The sequence below is a fragment of the Cucurbita pepo genome, chromosome LG15 (genome assembly GCF_002806865.2).
Source record: "Cucurbita pepo subsp. pepo cultivar mu-cu-16 chromosome LG15, ASM280686v2, whole genome shotgun sequence".
NCBI classification, from domain to species: domain Eukaryota; kingdom Viridiplantae; phylum Streptophyta; class Magnoliopsida; order Cucurbitales; family Cucurbitaceae; genus Cucurbita; species Cucurbita pepo.
In genome coordinates this window covers 5,838,160-5,853,230 of record NC_036652.1, presented here as the reverse complement: position 1 = coordinate 5,853,230, position 15,071 = coordinate 5,838,160, and the positions used below count along the sequence as shown (strand labels likewise).

General features: G+C 38.9%; 3 protein-coding genes across 6 annotated transcripts; 1 reads left to right on the top strand and 2 right to left on the bottom strand.

Moving 5' to 3' along the window:
• LOC111811291 (transcription factor bHLH95-like) lies at nt 1–2,415 on the top strand. Its single transcript, XM_023698068.1, has 3 exons — nt 1–290; nt 1,465–1,959; nt 2,103–2,415. Exons 1-3 carry the CDS (start codon nt 45–47, stop codon nt 2,196–2,198), a joined length of 837 nt encoding a protein of 278 aa, XP_023553836.1. The 5' UTR covers nt 1–44; the 3' UTR covers nt 2,199–2,415.
• Nucleotides 2,416–2,877: 462 nt separating this feature from the next.
• On the bottom strand, nt 2,878–9,152 carry LOC111811265 (glycoprotein 3-alpha-L-fucosyltransferase A-like). The gene is made up of 7 exons (XM_023698032.1): nt 8,426–9,152; nt 8,002–8,162; nt 5,864–6,105; nt 4,727–4,831; nt 3,865–4,021; nt 3,549–3,776; nt 2,878–3,461 (listed from the first exon to the last, which is right to left on the bottom strand). Exons 1-7 carry the CDS (start codon nt 8,804–8,806, stop codon nt 3,206–3,208), a joined length of 1,530 nt encoding a protein of 509 aa, XP_023553800.1. The 5' UTR covers nt 8,807–9,152; the 3' UTR covers nt 2,878–3,205.
• Nucleotides 9,153–10,255: 1,103 nt separating this feature from the next.
• Nucleotides 10,256–13,720, bottom strand: LOC111811294. Of its 4 annotated transcripts, none has more exons than XR_002817522.1 (5): nt 13,365–13,720; nt 12,682–12,840; nt 12,303–12,585; nt 10,814–11,291; nt 10,256–10,513 (listed from the first exon to the last, which is right to left on the bottom strand). XR_002817522.1 is itself a non-coding variant. In XM_023698071.1 (5 exons), the coding sequence occupies exons 1-5, from the start codon at nt 13,548–13,550 to the stop codon at nt 11,049–11,051; spliced, it is 774 nt and encodes a 257-aa protein (XP_023553839.1). In that variant the 5' UTR covers nt 13,551–13,720; the 3' UTR covers nt 10,517–11,048. The 4 variants fall into 4 exon arrangements, 3 of the variants coding, with proteins under 3 accessions (XP_023553839.1, XP_023553840.1, XP_023553838.1); XM_023698071.1 differs by lacking the exon at nt 10,256–10,513 and having other exon boundaries at nt 10,517–11,084; nt 11,182–11,291; XM_023698072.1 differs by lacking the exon at nt 10,256–10,513 and having other exon boundaries at nt 10,517–11,291; nt 12,303–12,458; nt 12,651–12,840.
• Nucleotides 13,721–15,071: the final 1,351 nt, after the last annotated feature.

Here is a 15,071-nt window from a genome sequence, read left to right as displayed (position 1 = left end):
CTCTCCCTTCCCTCTCATCACACCCACCGCCGCCCATCTCCGCCATGTCCAGCCTCCACCACCTCCCTTGGGCCCTCCTCAACTCCTGCTCCGACAAAGACCATTTCCCTCCGCCGCCCACGCAGTCCGGGAAGAAGAGAGAGGCGGCGGCGGTGGCGGCGGAGAGAAAATCATGTGGCGGGGCCGCGTCCGCTCATGATATTCATATTTGGACGGAGAGAGAACGGCGGAAGAAAATGAGAACCATGTTCGCTAATCTTCATGCTTTGCTTCCTCATCTTCCTGCCAAGGTATTATTTATTTATTTATTTATTTATATATATATATATAAGAGACAAGCAGTGGCATTATCATCAAGCCTTTTTAATTAATAATAATGGAGAGATTTGATTTTAATGGCATGTTTTTAATGTAAATAAATAAAAAGGGACTTTTTTTTTTTTTTTTTTTTTTTAAATGGAAAATAAAACAAATAGAGTATTGAAGAACATTCACATTTTTTAAGAAAAGTGGCAATTGTCTGTTTTTTGTTTTAAGAGATTTGTTGTCATGTTTTTTTTTTTATAATTAAAAATAATAATTTAAGTTTGTTTTGTCTCGGGAATTGATATAATCATTGTGAGTATCTCCAAGAGTGTGAAAAAAATTTCTTAGCAAACACGTTTTAAAAACCTTGAGGTGAGAGAGGAGCAAAACATTCTTCATAAATGTGTGGAAAATTCTCCTTAATAGCCAACCCGAGAGGTAAAACCTAAGAAGTATAATATCGGCGAGTGGTAAGCTTGAGCTGTTACAATCTGTGTTATTGAACCAGTTTAGTTAATGAGAATAAATCTCTCTCCTTACTCTTCATTCCTAGTCCCGTTTGATGTGGGTAGTGTTACTGACCCAGTTTAACTAATGCTAGCAGTGAACTTGGACTGCTTTCTGCTTACTCTTCGTTTGATGTGGGTAGTGTTATTGACCTAATTTAGCTAATGGTGAACTTGGACTGCTTTCTGCTTACTCTTCATTTCTAGTCCCATTTGAGATGGGTAGTGTTACTGACCTAGTTTAGCTATGCTAGCTGTGAACTTGGACTGCTTTCTGCTTACTCTTCATTCCTAGTCCCGTTTGATTTGGGTAGTGTTACTGACCCAGTTTGGCTAATGCTAGCGGTGAACTTGAACTGCTTTCTGCTTACTCTTTATTCCTAGTCCCGTTTGAAGTGAGTAATGTTACTAACCCAGTTTAGCTAACGAGAAAAAATCTCTCTGCATACTGTTCATTCTTAATCCCGTTTAAGGTGGGTTTCTGCGGGGCCCTGGGTTTAATGGACATTAGAATCTCAAATCGTTTTTTAGCAATGAACTAGATAAGAATTTGAATCTCTAGTTTATTGGTCGAGCACGTGGGGCGGGTTGGCATGCATGCATAGGCTTTTGTGGGTGAAATAATAATCCAATAATGAATGGGTAATGGCAGGTAGACAAATCCAGTTTAGTAGACGAAGCAGTAAACCACATAAGAACCCTTCAACAAACCCTTCAAAATCTCCACAAACAAAAGCTGGAAAGGCTCAACAACGACACTAATCCATCTCTGAGCTTCTCCAAGATTGTTCATCATCCCTCCGCCCGTTCCTCAGCCGCCACGACCCGCGAGGCCTTCTTGGCCGACCAAGCTTCCTCCACCAACGACATGTCGTCCACTCTATTTCCTCAGCTTTCCACCGTCGCCGCTGCAGGCGACAATGTTGTTAGTATTCTCCCTTCGCCACCCTCCTCCTTCCAGACTTGGTTGTCCTCCAACCTCGTCTTGAATGTTTGCGGCCACCATGCCCATTTTTGTATCTGCTCCGTCAAGAAGCCTGGTTTGTTCCCCACGCTTTGTTATGTTCTTGAGAAGCATGAAATCCACGTTGTTTCGGCTCATGTCTCCTCGGATTACCATCGCTCCTTTTTTATGATTCATGCCCATGTAAGTATTCGTCGTACTTTCTTTACATGTTCACTTCTTTNTTTTTTTTTTTTTTTTTTTTTTTTTTTTTTTTTTTTTTTTTTTTTTTTTTTATTGAGATCATTTCGAAACATGTTTGTAACGAGTTGTTTTGAAGAATGTAGGTGAACGGAGGTTACGATGAATTTGAGGCGGCGACCGTGGCGGAAGATACATTCAAAGAAGCTGCGAGGGAGATCATCTTCTGGTTGTCTTCTTGATGGATTGTCCCATAGAATTTTGTCATGTTTATAAAATATAGATGCTTGAATGTTCTTGACTAGGGAAGTTTCTACTCAATAAATGCTATTAGGTTCTTTTAACTTGATTAGGAAAGTAGAATAGATTTTCATTTTTTTGGGCGAGTTGCAAAATGCTTGAATGGAGAGAAGCGAAACATTCTCTATAAGGGTATGAAAACCGTGAGGCTGATGGTGCTAGTGATGGGCTTGGGCTGTTAAAAATGATATTAGAGCCAGACACCGGACAACGTGTCAGCAAGGATGTTGGGCCCCAAAGGAGTGGATTGTGAGATCTCAAATGGGTTGAAACAGAGAATGAAACATTTCTTACAAGAGTGTGGAAACCTCTCCCTATTAGACACGTTTTAAAACCCTGATGCTGACGGTGATACGTAACGGACCAAAACGAACAATATCGGCTAGCGGTGTGCTTACCGAAAAGAATGAAAAATGACTTTGAAAATTACCAAGTTTTTGACAAGGGAATGACCAGGCTACCTCTCCTATCCGCTTAACCTTGCCTGAAAGGGACCCTCCTGTTTCATACGAACTGGAAGAGCTGGAGTTAGCATAGAACGAAGGAGACACCCTAATGTTGTCCCTCTATTAGAAGTGTTCTAGAAATGTAATTCGAAGCAAGAGTGTGAGAATTCAAACCTCCAACCAAAAAAGAACAAGTACATAATAATTATCGTTGAGCTATGCTCACTTTTGAGCCAAATAGTCATGGAATTGGCTAAGATTCAACAAGCAACATAGCCCACAAAGGCCGACTCTATTCTCAACACTTACAACAATGGCGCATGATCTATAACTAGCTGATCGAAGCGAACCCCCCTTTAGCAAATATTGTTGGGTTTCCGCTCTCGTCTCATTGCACCCTAAACTTACATTAGTTCAACAACTATGTTATACAAATTACACGTCCAACGACGACCGAGTTAACTGCATATCGGATGCGCTCGGAAGACGAAGAAGCTTTAAATTCAGACAAATATGATTTCCATCTTAGCACAAGGGTGTGTTTCTATGTGAGTTTTGAAATCATCATTACCTTTGAATCTGAAGGTATATAAAGCCTGCTTCTGTGTCAACCCAACAGGATATATCCTATATAGCTTAAGTTTATCTCCTCCTCTTAAGCTTTCAGGCCGTTCTTGCTTCCAAATTGGGACATGTTTCAAAGACTTGAACTTTTCGAGTACTCTCGATTCTAAAGCCTCCAACGTTAAATTTCCCGACCTGCCATTGTCGAGGCCGAATGATTTGGTTTTCCCAAAGAAAAGCCTTTGAAAACACATAACTTTGTTTTCGAGTTGAAAGGGTTACCTCAAGAAAATGGATTGCATTTCGAACCGCCCTCTCTCCCTTACGTATAAATGATACACCGTTTCGGAGCCACGAGAGCACTTGCACGGTCGTTTCTTGAACTCGGGACTGGTTTCTTCTTTCTCGTGGATGATGGTTGCTAAGTGGATGCAAAGGCGACACGATGAGTGTACTGCTGCCATATCGACAAGGGCCTTGAACGAATCGGATGGACCATCGTGCTTCCATCTATAAGATAAGACAGCCAAATCTTCATCAGATGGAGTGAGAAACAAATGAGGGAAATTAATCCGACTAACGTCGTTGTTCCGAGTACCTTAGTGATTGATTGTACATTTTGGGATTCTCTGCGAGGTATTTCATGGACTTGGCAACCGACTCGACATCGGAAATTTCCTTGATATGCAAATATGAATCAGGAGAAGGAGCAAACTCCTTGATATTTGGAGTACCAACCACCACCGGAATAGTTCCTACAAATAATTGCATCGGCACTCTTAACGAAAATTCGACAAAACGACAATGTTGCATTAAAACTCTTATGGAATTCTTCAAGTTATTTTCTAAAAGTATTCGGGTAGAAATATGTGCTAAAGCGAGCGTATAAAGAAGTATAACGTAACTAATCCTAGAGGTACTCACCGAAAGAAAGTAGGCTGTGAACCCCACACACAAGATAGACAAGGGGCGACCTTCAAGTGGCACCCATCCGGCCACGTGAGAGCCAAGATTGAGAAGTGTCATGATGAGACCAAGGACGGTGCATCATCCAACACACCAAGAGTGTACATCGAAGCTAAGTAGAGACATACACAAGGTTCAAGAGAACGAGACGACACGAGTGTCGAAGACAAGCTCGAAGAGGGCCGGGTAGGACCTCGAGCCAGACCTCAGAAGTTGAGGTTTCGACATGAGTTTCAGAATGCGAGTCGGGAATTAAGTCCGCCGATATGAAAAGTACAACCCAAAATAAAAACCAACAAAACAGACCAATTCAGTTTGGTTCGGTTAGTTTGTATACACCATTCAAAAGAACAAACCACCCATCGTAAAGGCGAACCGTCTAGCCGAAACTCTCGAGAACACAGAAAGATTTCATGAAGTCAAATATAAAACAAAGAAACGGGTCGAGATGTTGGTAACAGCATGAATCAGAGAAATAGGTATGAGGTTCATACCTGCAACAAGAGATTGAAAAAACTTTTCTGTGACATAATCTTCCTCATTGGAATTCTCGAAAGCCAAGCTGAACTTGTAGCGCTTCAAAGTTTCCACTTTGTCAACTGCAAATATGAATCAAATAACAATATCAGCAAATGTTCACCAAGTTCTTCCATTTTCAAATCACTGTATCTCTTATTATTGGCAATGCTTTTGAGTATGGAATCGCATTCGAATAACAACGAAACACACGAGCTGTGGACATAAGTTAAGCCTTTCATGTACCCCTTACAATTAGTAAAGGCGTGTTCGGAGAAAGGGCCTTCCGAAAATGAAGCAGTCTTTGAGAGATAACCTGTAACGGCCCAAATCCACCGCTAGCAGATATTGTTCTCTTTGGGCTTCCCCTCAAGGCTTTAAAACGCGTCTGCTAGGGGAAGGTTTCCACACCCTTATAAATGGTGGTTTGTTCTCCTCCCCAACTAATGTGGGACATCACAATCCACCCCCATTCAGGGCCCAGCGTCCTCGCTAGCACTCTTTCCTTCCTCCAATCGATGTAGGACCGCCCCCAAATCCACCCCCTTTGGGGCCCAGCGTCCTTACTGGCACACCGCCTCGTGTTTACCCCCCTTCGAGGAACAGCAAAAAGGCTGACACATCGTCCGGTGTCTGGCTCTTATACCATTTGTAACGGCCCAGATCCACCACTAGCAGATATTGTCCTCTTTGGGCTTCCCCTCAAGGCTTTAAAACGCGTCTGTTAGGGGAAGGTTTCCACACCCTTATAAATAGTGTTTTGTTCTCCTCCCCAACCAATGTGGGACATCACATAACCCGTGAAGATTTAGTTAACCACGGCCCCAGAAAGAAACCATTTTTAAGGTTTCCCAGGGGATTCTTTCACCAAGGATAAGGAATTCTTGAATACATCAAGAGTNTAATAATAAATGAATAAAATCATAAATAAACAAATAAAAATAAAAGAAAATTGCATTAGTTTTCCCAAGATAACAGTCTAAATGGAAAGAACTATGTTGGTTTCCATCTGCTACCCACCTAAGAACTAACGTTCGAGACGACATTCAATCAAGATACGTTATCAATAATATTGAAAAGTCGGTCAATAAATCAAAGTAAAAGTTGCAGTGCACCTCTTCCATCGCGGTTCCTGTGGCAACTACCATATGAATCAATTTTGACATCCAATTTCTCAAGTGCTTCAAGAGCTTGCAAACGAAAGTTGCGCGCGCCACAATTCGAAATGAAGGCAGCTGCAAGGGCAGGCTCGGTCTTTGGTTGCACTGGTGCCATTATGTCGTATTCTGCCCACGAAAAATATCCAACAGGAACATCTGATGAAAGACTAGTGGTCATAACCACAGTGTAACCCTTCCTACAGAAGAAGTTCATTTATTATAGAGCTATAAAAGAAATATGCATCTAAAAGCAACCTATAAAAAGCAGAGTGACATGTTACAAGCACGAGAAAGAACGCAACATTACCAGAACGTTACAGGGAAAAACATTTCATAAATAAGTATAGGCGAACGAGTTCTCAATTTGTAGGTATTCAATCTTAGACTATCTGAAAGGTGATAATGTGCAAGCGTGGGGAAGAACCTAAGACAATCCCCATATATGAACCTTTGGACTCTGCAGTCCAAGGAAAATAACCACCACTTTGAAGGAAAACTATGGTCCATAATCTAGGTGATGAAAATTGAACAGGACTGAGGAACCAGTAAATCTCCTTGAACCATATAATTTGAAAACGGTAACAGCCCAAGCCCAAGCCCACTACTAGTAGATATTGTCCTCTTTGAGCTTTCTCTTCTAGGTTTCCCCTCTAGGTTTTAAAACGCATATGCTAAGGAGAGGTTTCCATACCCTTATAAGGAATGTTTCGTTCCTCTCTTCGACCGATGTGGGATCTCACAATCCACCTTCCTTTGGGGGTCCAATGTCCTGGCTAGCACACTGTCCAGCGTCTGGCTCTGATACCATTTGTAACAGCTCAAGCTCAAGTCCACTGTTAGCAGATATTGTCCTCTTTGGGCTTTTCCTTCTAGGTCTCCCCTTATAGTTTTAAAACGTGTCTGCAGGGAGAGGTTTCCACACCCTTATAAGGAATGCTTCATTCCCCTCTTGAACCGACATGGGATCTCACAATCTACTTCTCTTGGGGGCGCAGAGTCCTCGCTAGCACACCACCTGAAGTCTGGCTCTGATACCATTTGTAACAGCCCAAGCCCACCGCTAGTAAATATTATCCTCTTTGGGCTTTCTCTTCTAGGCTTCTCCTCGAGGTTTTAGAACGTAAGGAGAGGTTTCCACCCCCTTATAAGGAATGCTTCGTTCCTATCTCCACTAATGTGGGATCTCACAATCCACCCTCCTTGGGGGCCCAACGTCCTCACTGGCACAGCATCTGAAGTTTGGTTCTGATACTATTTGTAACAGCCCAAATCCACCGTTAGTAGATATTGTCATCTTTGGGTTTTCCTTTATGGGCTTCCCCTCAAGGTTTTAAAACGCGTCTGCTAGGGAGAGATTTCTACACCCTTATAAGGAATGTTTCGTTCCCTTCTCCAACTGATGTGGGATCTCACAATCCACCACCCTTGGGAGCCTAGAATCCTCGTTGGCACACCGCCCGGAGTTTGGCTCTAATACCATTGTAACAACCCAAGCCCACCATCAGCAGATATTGTCCTCTTTGAGCTTTCCCTTCAGGGTTTCCCCTCAAGGTTTTAAAACGCGTCTGCGAGAAAGAGCTTTCCACCCCCTTATAAGGAATGCTTCGTTCCCCTCTCCAACCAATGTGAAATCTCACAAAAACCTACTGACAACTTTATGTGGAACAAAAGAAGAGAAGAAGATGTTGAGTAAGCTCCACAAGAGGAGGGATACCTATAAAGTGAAGTGCATGGTAGCAGCTTGGAACTTCACTACATGTTCATTGTATGCATGCAGCTAGCGCTAGTAACTAAGCTTGTAGGTTGGCTCAAGGGGGGTAGCTTGGCATTTGAATCAGACTTGGGAGAGAGCAGGACTCTCAAATTACCTATAACCTTGGCTAGAACAGAAGATTCCTCCTTGATTACCAATTTTTTCTTACTGCTATCAGTTTCAAATGAACAAAGAACATGTACCAAGACCAGCAGTGATGTTCACTATCATCACCAAGACTATAATTATCATTGAGAATCACTGCAGTCATCAGGAATAATGTAATGGAAAGCAGTTCTCTAAACTGTAACAATCCATCATATTAGTTAAGCTTACCCACCGTCTTGCCAAATCAATATTGTTCTCTGGATAGTAATGCGACGATTCCATCGACCGAAGGACGCTAGCAACTCGACCTTGTTGAGGTGATCCCAATGCAGCATCAGGCTGCTCACCAGGATTCAATCCAAACTGGCATCCCACATCACAAGTTTTCCAATCCTATGAAGAATTTCAAAAGGGTAAACACCAATTTCTAGGAACTTAAAACTGAAGAAGAACAAGAATCTAGTTTGCTACAAACAAGAACGTATGGCAATCAATGCCCACAAAACTCAATTATGTAACTAAAAGAGGTCATTAACTAAGCAATTCCAGTAAGAGATCTAACAAACTCAGACATTGGTATTAACGAAGCAAACTCTTGTTCAAGCCAAAAGACAGTAAGATCAAAACTCCAAGATAAAAGGAGAGATAGAAAGAACCTTCTCGGACCCAGAAACCAAAACAGGTTTCCTTTTGAAGTCCCTAGAGTACTCCACCGCATCCACCTTCTCCAGCCACTCCTCACAGTTAACTCTACCCATTACTCCATCAATTGTGATTCCAGTGCTAACATCTTCGATTTCTTCTTGCAAAGGCGGAGGTCCATAGAATAAGTCGACCCAAGAGTCCACCATAGCCGCATTTTTCGCGATATCGAGCCGACTTAGAGAAGCGATCTCTGCTATGACCACCATCGCTACAAACAGAGGCAAGAAATGGGTCCATTTCCACTTGCTTGCTGGAGAAACCCCATTAAAACCCATCGAATCATTATGGGTCGTTCCTGTTCTAAAGATTTTTGGCTTTGAAAACATACCCATCTGGGAAATCAAGAAGTTGAAGAAATTTGGGCGAGAAAACGAAGAGAAGAGGAAAGGGATTGTTGATGAACAGAGTGGAATTGGCTTGTTTTCAACATTTAAAGGTGTGTTGAAGCAATAGACATAGTTAAAGGCCAATTGGGTCAGAGCAGAAGGAAAGGGAATGATGAAAAGTGGAGTGGGGTTCGCTGGTGTGTCAATGGTTTCGTGTTCTTCAATCAAGAGAACAGGATTGTGAAGAAGAATCAAGCAAGAGAGTGGATTTTGGTTGATTTTGAAGTCTACGCTTAAAGCGGAGTACCTAATCCCTTAGTTTTTGCTGTGAAAGTTTCATACTCTTCGTTGGATTATGTCTCTCTTTGGACAACACTGTGGGCAGATGAACACTTTTATGGTTAAAACTTTGAGGCAATCTATGGAATATAATTTCTAATTTTATGTTTTCTTTTTTAATATTCTCAATAAGAAAAAAGAAAAAAATAAATAACAAATATCTTAAATTTTCTAAAAAAAGTTATTAAAAAGTATCTATTAATTACCATTATGTTTTTTCCTTAGTATATATATTTAGACGATTTTTTATTAATAGCTTTAAAGTTATTTTTAGAAAATTTATCATCATACCATTTCTCCATAAATGATTTTTAAATTAATCTAAGTATTTTTTATTAATTGTGATTTCTTTTTCTCATTCAAGGTCGTCCTTCTTCGGTAAAAAAAAAATCTACTTACGACCCAACTCGACTCAACTCTTCTTCGAGAAAAGACTCGACTCAACTCTTCTTCGAGAAAAGACTCGGCAAATTGAGTTGTCAATACAGAATTTCCTACTTCGCTTTCAATTTTACTTGGCAAAAGATAGACGAAGTCTTTCTCCCCCCTTTTTTTATCGATTTTTTTCTTCATTCAAGGGTAAAATAAGTCAATTTCTTTTGCCGGTCGATTTAAACATTGAGTTTGTTTGAAATTGAGAGCCTTTTGACACTCAGCGGATCTTTTGTTTAGTATTGGTTTATAAAAGCAGAAAGATCTACTCTAAACCTGACTTGATTGAACAAGATAAAAGAAAGAAGAAGATAAAAGTAAGACTCAACATTAATTCGAGCATATTCTCTCGTGAACCTATTTATTCTTGAACCTATTCTAAAAACTCGGTCTCACTACTTCCATCCTACTCATTGCCCAAAACCACTTGAGCATTGTACAAGTGCTTAAAACTCCTTAGGGCCGACATGCTCGAAAGCAAACTACCAAAAGCCTATCAGAGAGAACTTGGCTTGGTTAGTTGATTCATCCATTTTCAACCCCAACAAACAACCAAACATGAATTCAATGACATTTTATTTTAGTAATAATTGGATCATATTTGAAATTAATATTTTTCTAATATATATATATATATATATTTATTTATTTTTTCCATACACCCTTCAGTCATTCACATATTCAAAATCATGTCTTTTATTTGTTAGAATATTAGGGACAAAATAGCAACAATCATCACAAATTTTCCAAGAAAAAACCAACAATGGTTTTTTGAAAGAAAAAAAAAAGATTGAATCTGCATATTATAGCTTATATAAGATCGTAACGAAGCAAGCAAAGATATAATAGCTTAAGTCCCGTTTGATAACCATTCGAACAAAGCAACTACTCAAGCGAGCACTTAGCCATCAACATACTCCATAAGCAAGAGAAAGGCTCCACCTAAAGAGAATCAATAAGTCTGTTCAAATCTATTGTTTTATGTAATAGTAATTTACATTTGAGGTCTCTACCTGAACTTCAAAATGAGAGTATTTCAAAACAGATGAAAAAGGGTGTGTATATCTATATCAGTATCAGGGTCGGTGTCTAGCTTTCTCTATATCATGTATATTCATACCCTAAATCTATTGGAATTTCCATTTCTTCAAACTCTAAGAAGAAAAAAAGCAGGAGAAATGAAAGGGTTAACATATATTTTCACTCTATATTTGATGAACTAAGAAAAAGTTTAGTTTGTACCATAAACAAACGTATTTTCTCCTTCCAGCCGTAGATCTTCTGGTAGAATTATTGTTGTCACTTCCCTTATTTACTTTTCGATGCTCTTTCAAAAGGAAAACAGAATCGTGTCGCGTTCGGTTAACGAGCTTGAACAGCCAGGTGTTTTCACATGTTGGAATGAGTTGTTGTCAGCTCCCTCTTACACAGTAACACAAATCTGAATTTGGAGGCACAAAGTTTTTGCATCTGGCTTTCATCTTTCTGATGATAATCTTTTATATGGTGCAACCTAAGAGATCAAATAGCAGCATATTCGGTCTTGGATCATTTGTAAAATGCAATTATTGGTTCTCCAAAGAGAGATCAAAGGCAATCCCGAGTTTTACCCGGTCGTTGCCTGAAGAATCAGAGGAAGCTTTCTTTAATCGTTTTGTAATAGGCGTGCCATCAGACAACTCTCCTGGATGAGTATCCACAAAGTTTTGATCTGAAACTTCTGCAATGAAGAGATAATAGACACTACGTTAGTATGAAAACAGAAAAATCACATTAAGCATTAAACATTCATAAAAGAAGGTAAATTCCTTAACATGGATGCTCTAATTTGACCGAAGTGTTATGACCTCAAGAATTTCTGCTTTGATTCATCCCTAAACAGCTACTGTCCTAGAATTAGTCTACCATTAGCCTGGCTTCATTTAGAGGTTCATCAATATTCAGAATGCTGTCCATCCTAGTCATTTCTACTCGGTTTTATTCATTTTTCCGTACAACAATGTTCATCCAACTTTACATAAAGGACTTCTACTTTTTCAACTATAAATATACATCAAACAACATCAAATTGATAAGATACGCAATCAGTTAGCCCGTGAGTTCTTAATTGTAGCATAGAATGAAGAACTGTGACGTCAAATCTTGTGACCCAGGTGTAAACACTATAAATCAAGCTAAGGGAACAAAGTTACCAAAACACTGAAAACCAAGTTGAAACTATCCGATTAATGTACTAGAATATATAGATTTTCCATTGCTAGGAAGATAACACAATATCCTAAGCTTGACGTACAAATTTTACAACTCGGATGCACTAAGTCGTATTTCAGAAACTCTCTCATAGGAAACACATTTGATAAACACAAAATTCAAGCAAAAACGTTTGCAGGACTTCAAGTGGTGCAAGCAATGTGGCAACTAATGGTAACATCACAAAGTAATGGTCATATTGGTAACACCAACACAAACTTAAATCAGAAAAATAGTGCATCTAAATGGTGCTTAAGTCAATACTACTACTAGTATAATTATTGCAAACACCTTCAACATTACGAAATATGATTGGAAGATCACAACAACAAAATATGAAGCATATGGCCGATGATCATCAATAGTGTACATGCATAATAAGGGAATAGATTACAAATTTCAAGTATATTAGATGGTAGAATCAATGAAAAGTGAGACTCTGGAAAAGGGTTTGGAAAACATGAACAATGTGTTCGGGTACCTGTAAAGATTGTATGAGAATCACGACAGCATGAAGGAATCTGCTGAGAACTTCTGGCAGATTGACAGGAGTTTGTCTTGTTTCTTATGTGCCTCCTATCACTACAACTTCCACATTCTTCAAGAACATCAGTAGTTTCCAGAGTACACGGTTTTCCTGCAGAAGGGAAATGATTTATCCATACATCCTCTAAAATAGCGGGAGAATCGGCAGTCTTATGCAATAAAGGATCAGTTCTCCCAATGTTAGCCTTCTGCCAGGAGGCATCCTGAAGGACCAGCGACTAAGAAAAGAAATAAAACAAGAGGAAATCATTAAGGACGTAGAGAAATGATATAGGGAACTCACTCCCACTCTTGCTGTGGATGTATTGCCTCACCTCTGAAGAAGATATATTAGGCATGATCAGCTTCCGACGCACTTTCTGTTTCGAGGAAAAAGCACGAAGATGCCTATATCGATGCAAATCTTGGACAAAAGATGCTTCTAAAGAATCAAGAAATAATCTGTGTTTCTCATCTGTCCAATGTGTTTGCACCTGAAATTTCCAATTAGTAAAACAATTAGTAAAACCATTCCTCATGTTTCACGTGAAATTTTCAAATTGTTCCCTAATATGAGTTAAAATTTAGAGCTAAAACATTTGATACAAATAAAATGAGTGTCCTACAAGAGAAAATAACAACTAAAACAAGGGGAATTCAAAGAGTAAAATGTTTTCTTTTGAAAACAAACAAACAAAATTGAATCACAAAGACTTAACTCGAAATTCATCCACGATTTAACTTGAATATGCCCTAACACTAAACATTCAAATGGGAGGTACCCAAAACCACTCTACCATTAAAAATTTCTAAAGGCACCACCAAGAGAAAAAGAATCACTCATAATCAAGGATATTAGTTTCGAGAGCACAAAAACTAGGTCACACGAACTCCAGGCGCTACGTTCAAAGCAGAAAAACAAAGCACAGTCCGCAAAAAACTCGTTCATACCAAGGAAAAACTCAAAATCATACTTCCAAGAAACAGCAAAAACAAAAGAGAGAGAGTCACAATTTACCGCATCCAGTTGAAAACAATGATGAGAAGGCATCAAAGGCAAATCCCCCTCGGACGCATCAACGGTATTGGAAGAAGAGTAGGATTCGGAGTTCAAACGAGTCAAGTCGCTAGCAGAGACCGACATGGGTGATTCTCGATCTGCAACCGGCGGCGACATGGACGACGGCGTATGAGCGTCTACCATTTCGGAAGGATCAAAGACAAAGCGAAATCGTTCGGAACAGCCAAATATCGAAAATCAAATCAAAGAAAAAATGGAAATCGTGGGCGAAAATTTAGGTCCGAAACCCTCTCGGGATTCAGGCTCGTGCAGATATGAAGAGAGAGAGAGAGAGAGAGAGAGAGAGAGATTCGGTGAATGGTGGTGGTCTGTGTTTATTTGGGGGCGAAACCCATATAAAAAGGCTCCACATGGGCAACGCTTTTACACGTGTAAAAAGCGTCAACTCAATTCCACGTCATCGCCGATATAAATATCTGTGGCCAATGTCAGCCAGATATTTTTTTTCTGCCAACCTGTGCTAACATGCACCTTTCTCCACGCGCCATTCCGATATTTTTGCGCGCGTGATCTTAAAATCATCTCACTTTCTTCTATGCTTCAGATTTTTATTTTAGATTAAAATATTATTTTATTTTGAAATATCTATATTTTTTAGAAATATTTCTTAATATAAAGAAAAAAAAAAACTTATTTTTATTATTTTTATCAATTTTGAAGCATATTAGCAAAATATCTTCCTTTCCATTAAAATTATTTTTATTATATTACCGATATTTTTAAAATAAAAATTAAAGAATATAATTGTCTTTTTTTTTTTAATATTATTGATTGAAAAATATTAGATATGGTCTAAAATAAAAGATTATAATAACTATTAAAATGGAAGAAGATAAAGTAAAATCAAAATAAAATATTAATAATGCATTATTATTTAGATTTTTGTTTCCAATAAAATATCTAAATGCACTTTTTTGAGTTTCATTCTTAAAGGGAAAATATAATATAATTATAATGTCATAATCAATTATGCTTTTTTTAATAATTCAATTAAGTTCCTTTTTATCCAAACTTTTTTTTAAATAAAAATAAAAATTATACTTTATATTATATTGTGATTAGTTGAGTAATATTCTACTTCTTGCTTAGTCTTTGTGATTTATCATTGGATTGTTGGAGTCGAATGAAACTCGGTCCGGTGGGACGAAAACTGATAACCACCTAATTAGAAGTCAAACGCCTTAGCCGTTAGGTCACTGGCGCTCATCCAATGGGATATGAAACATGGAAGTAAAAACATTATGTATGGATATACATAATAAAAAATATATATAAAAAAAAACTTGCAAAAATTATTATCTAACACACCCGATGAGACTCGAACCCACAATCGCTTAATTAGAAGTCAGACGCCTTATCCATTAGGCCACAAGTGTTGTTCCCATGGGACTCAAAACATCTCGAAACCAGAAAACAAGAATTCTCACTGTATCAAAAAATTTATACAAATCATTATCTGTCAGACGCCTTATCTATTAGGTCACGGGTGCTCTTCCCATAGGACTCGAAACATCTCAAACCCACAAAATAAGAATTCTCAGACTCGAACCCACAATTGAATTAGAAGTCCCGCCTTATCCACGCACAAAACAATTGAGAATAAACATCTCGAACCCACAAAATAAGAATTCTCATACTCGAACC

Coding starts and splice junctions, on each gene's coding strand:
- LOC111811294 (XM_023698070.1), bottom strand. CDS start 13,550: ATGGTAGACGCTCATACGCCGTCGTCCATGTCGCCGCCGGTTGCAGAT. Junction 12,841..13,364: donor ATTGTTTTCAACTGGATGCG/GTAAATTGTGAC, acceptor TGGAAATTTCAG/GTGCAAACACATTGGACAGA. Junction 11,292..12,302: donor TTCTCATACAATCTTTACAG/GTACCCGAACAC, acceptor TCTTCATTGCAG/AAGTTTCAGATCAAAACTTT.
- LOC111811265 (XM_023698032.1), bottom strand. CDS start 8,806: ATGGGTATGTTTTCAAAGCCAAAAATCTTTAGAACAGGAACGACCCAT. Junction 4,832..5,863: donor CAGGAACCGCGATGGAAGAG/GTGCACTGCAAC, acceptor TCATATTTGCAG/TTGACAAAGTGGAAACTTTG. Junction 4,022..4,726: donor TTTTCAATCTCTTGTTGCAG/GTATGAACCTCA, acceptor AATTATTTGTAG/GAACTATTCCGGTGGTGGTT.
- LOC111811291 (XM_023698068.1), top strand. CDS start 45: ATGTCCAGCCTCCACCACCTCCCTTGGGCCCTCCTCAACTCCTGCTCC. Junction 291..1,464: donor TTCCTCATCTTCCTGCCAAG/GTATTATTTATT, acceptor GGGTAATGGCAG/GTAGACAAATCCAGTTTAGT. Junction 1,960..2,102: donor TTTTTATGATTCATGCCCAT/GTAAGTATTCGT, acceptor TGAAGAATGTAG/GTGAACGGAGGTTACGATGA.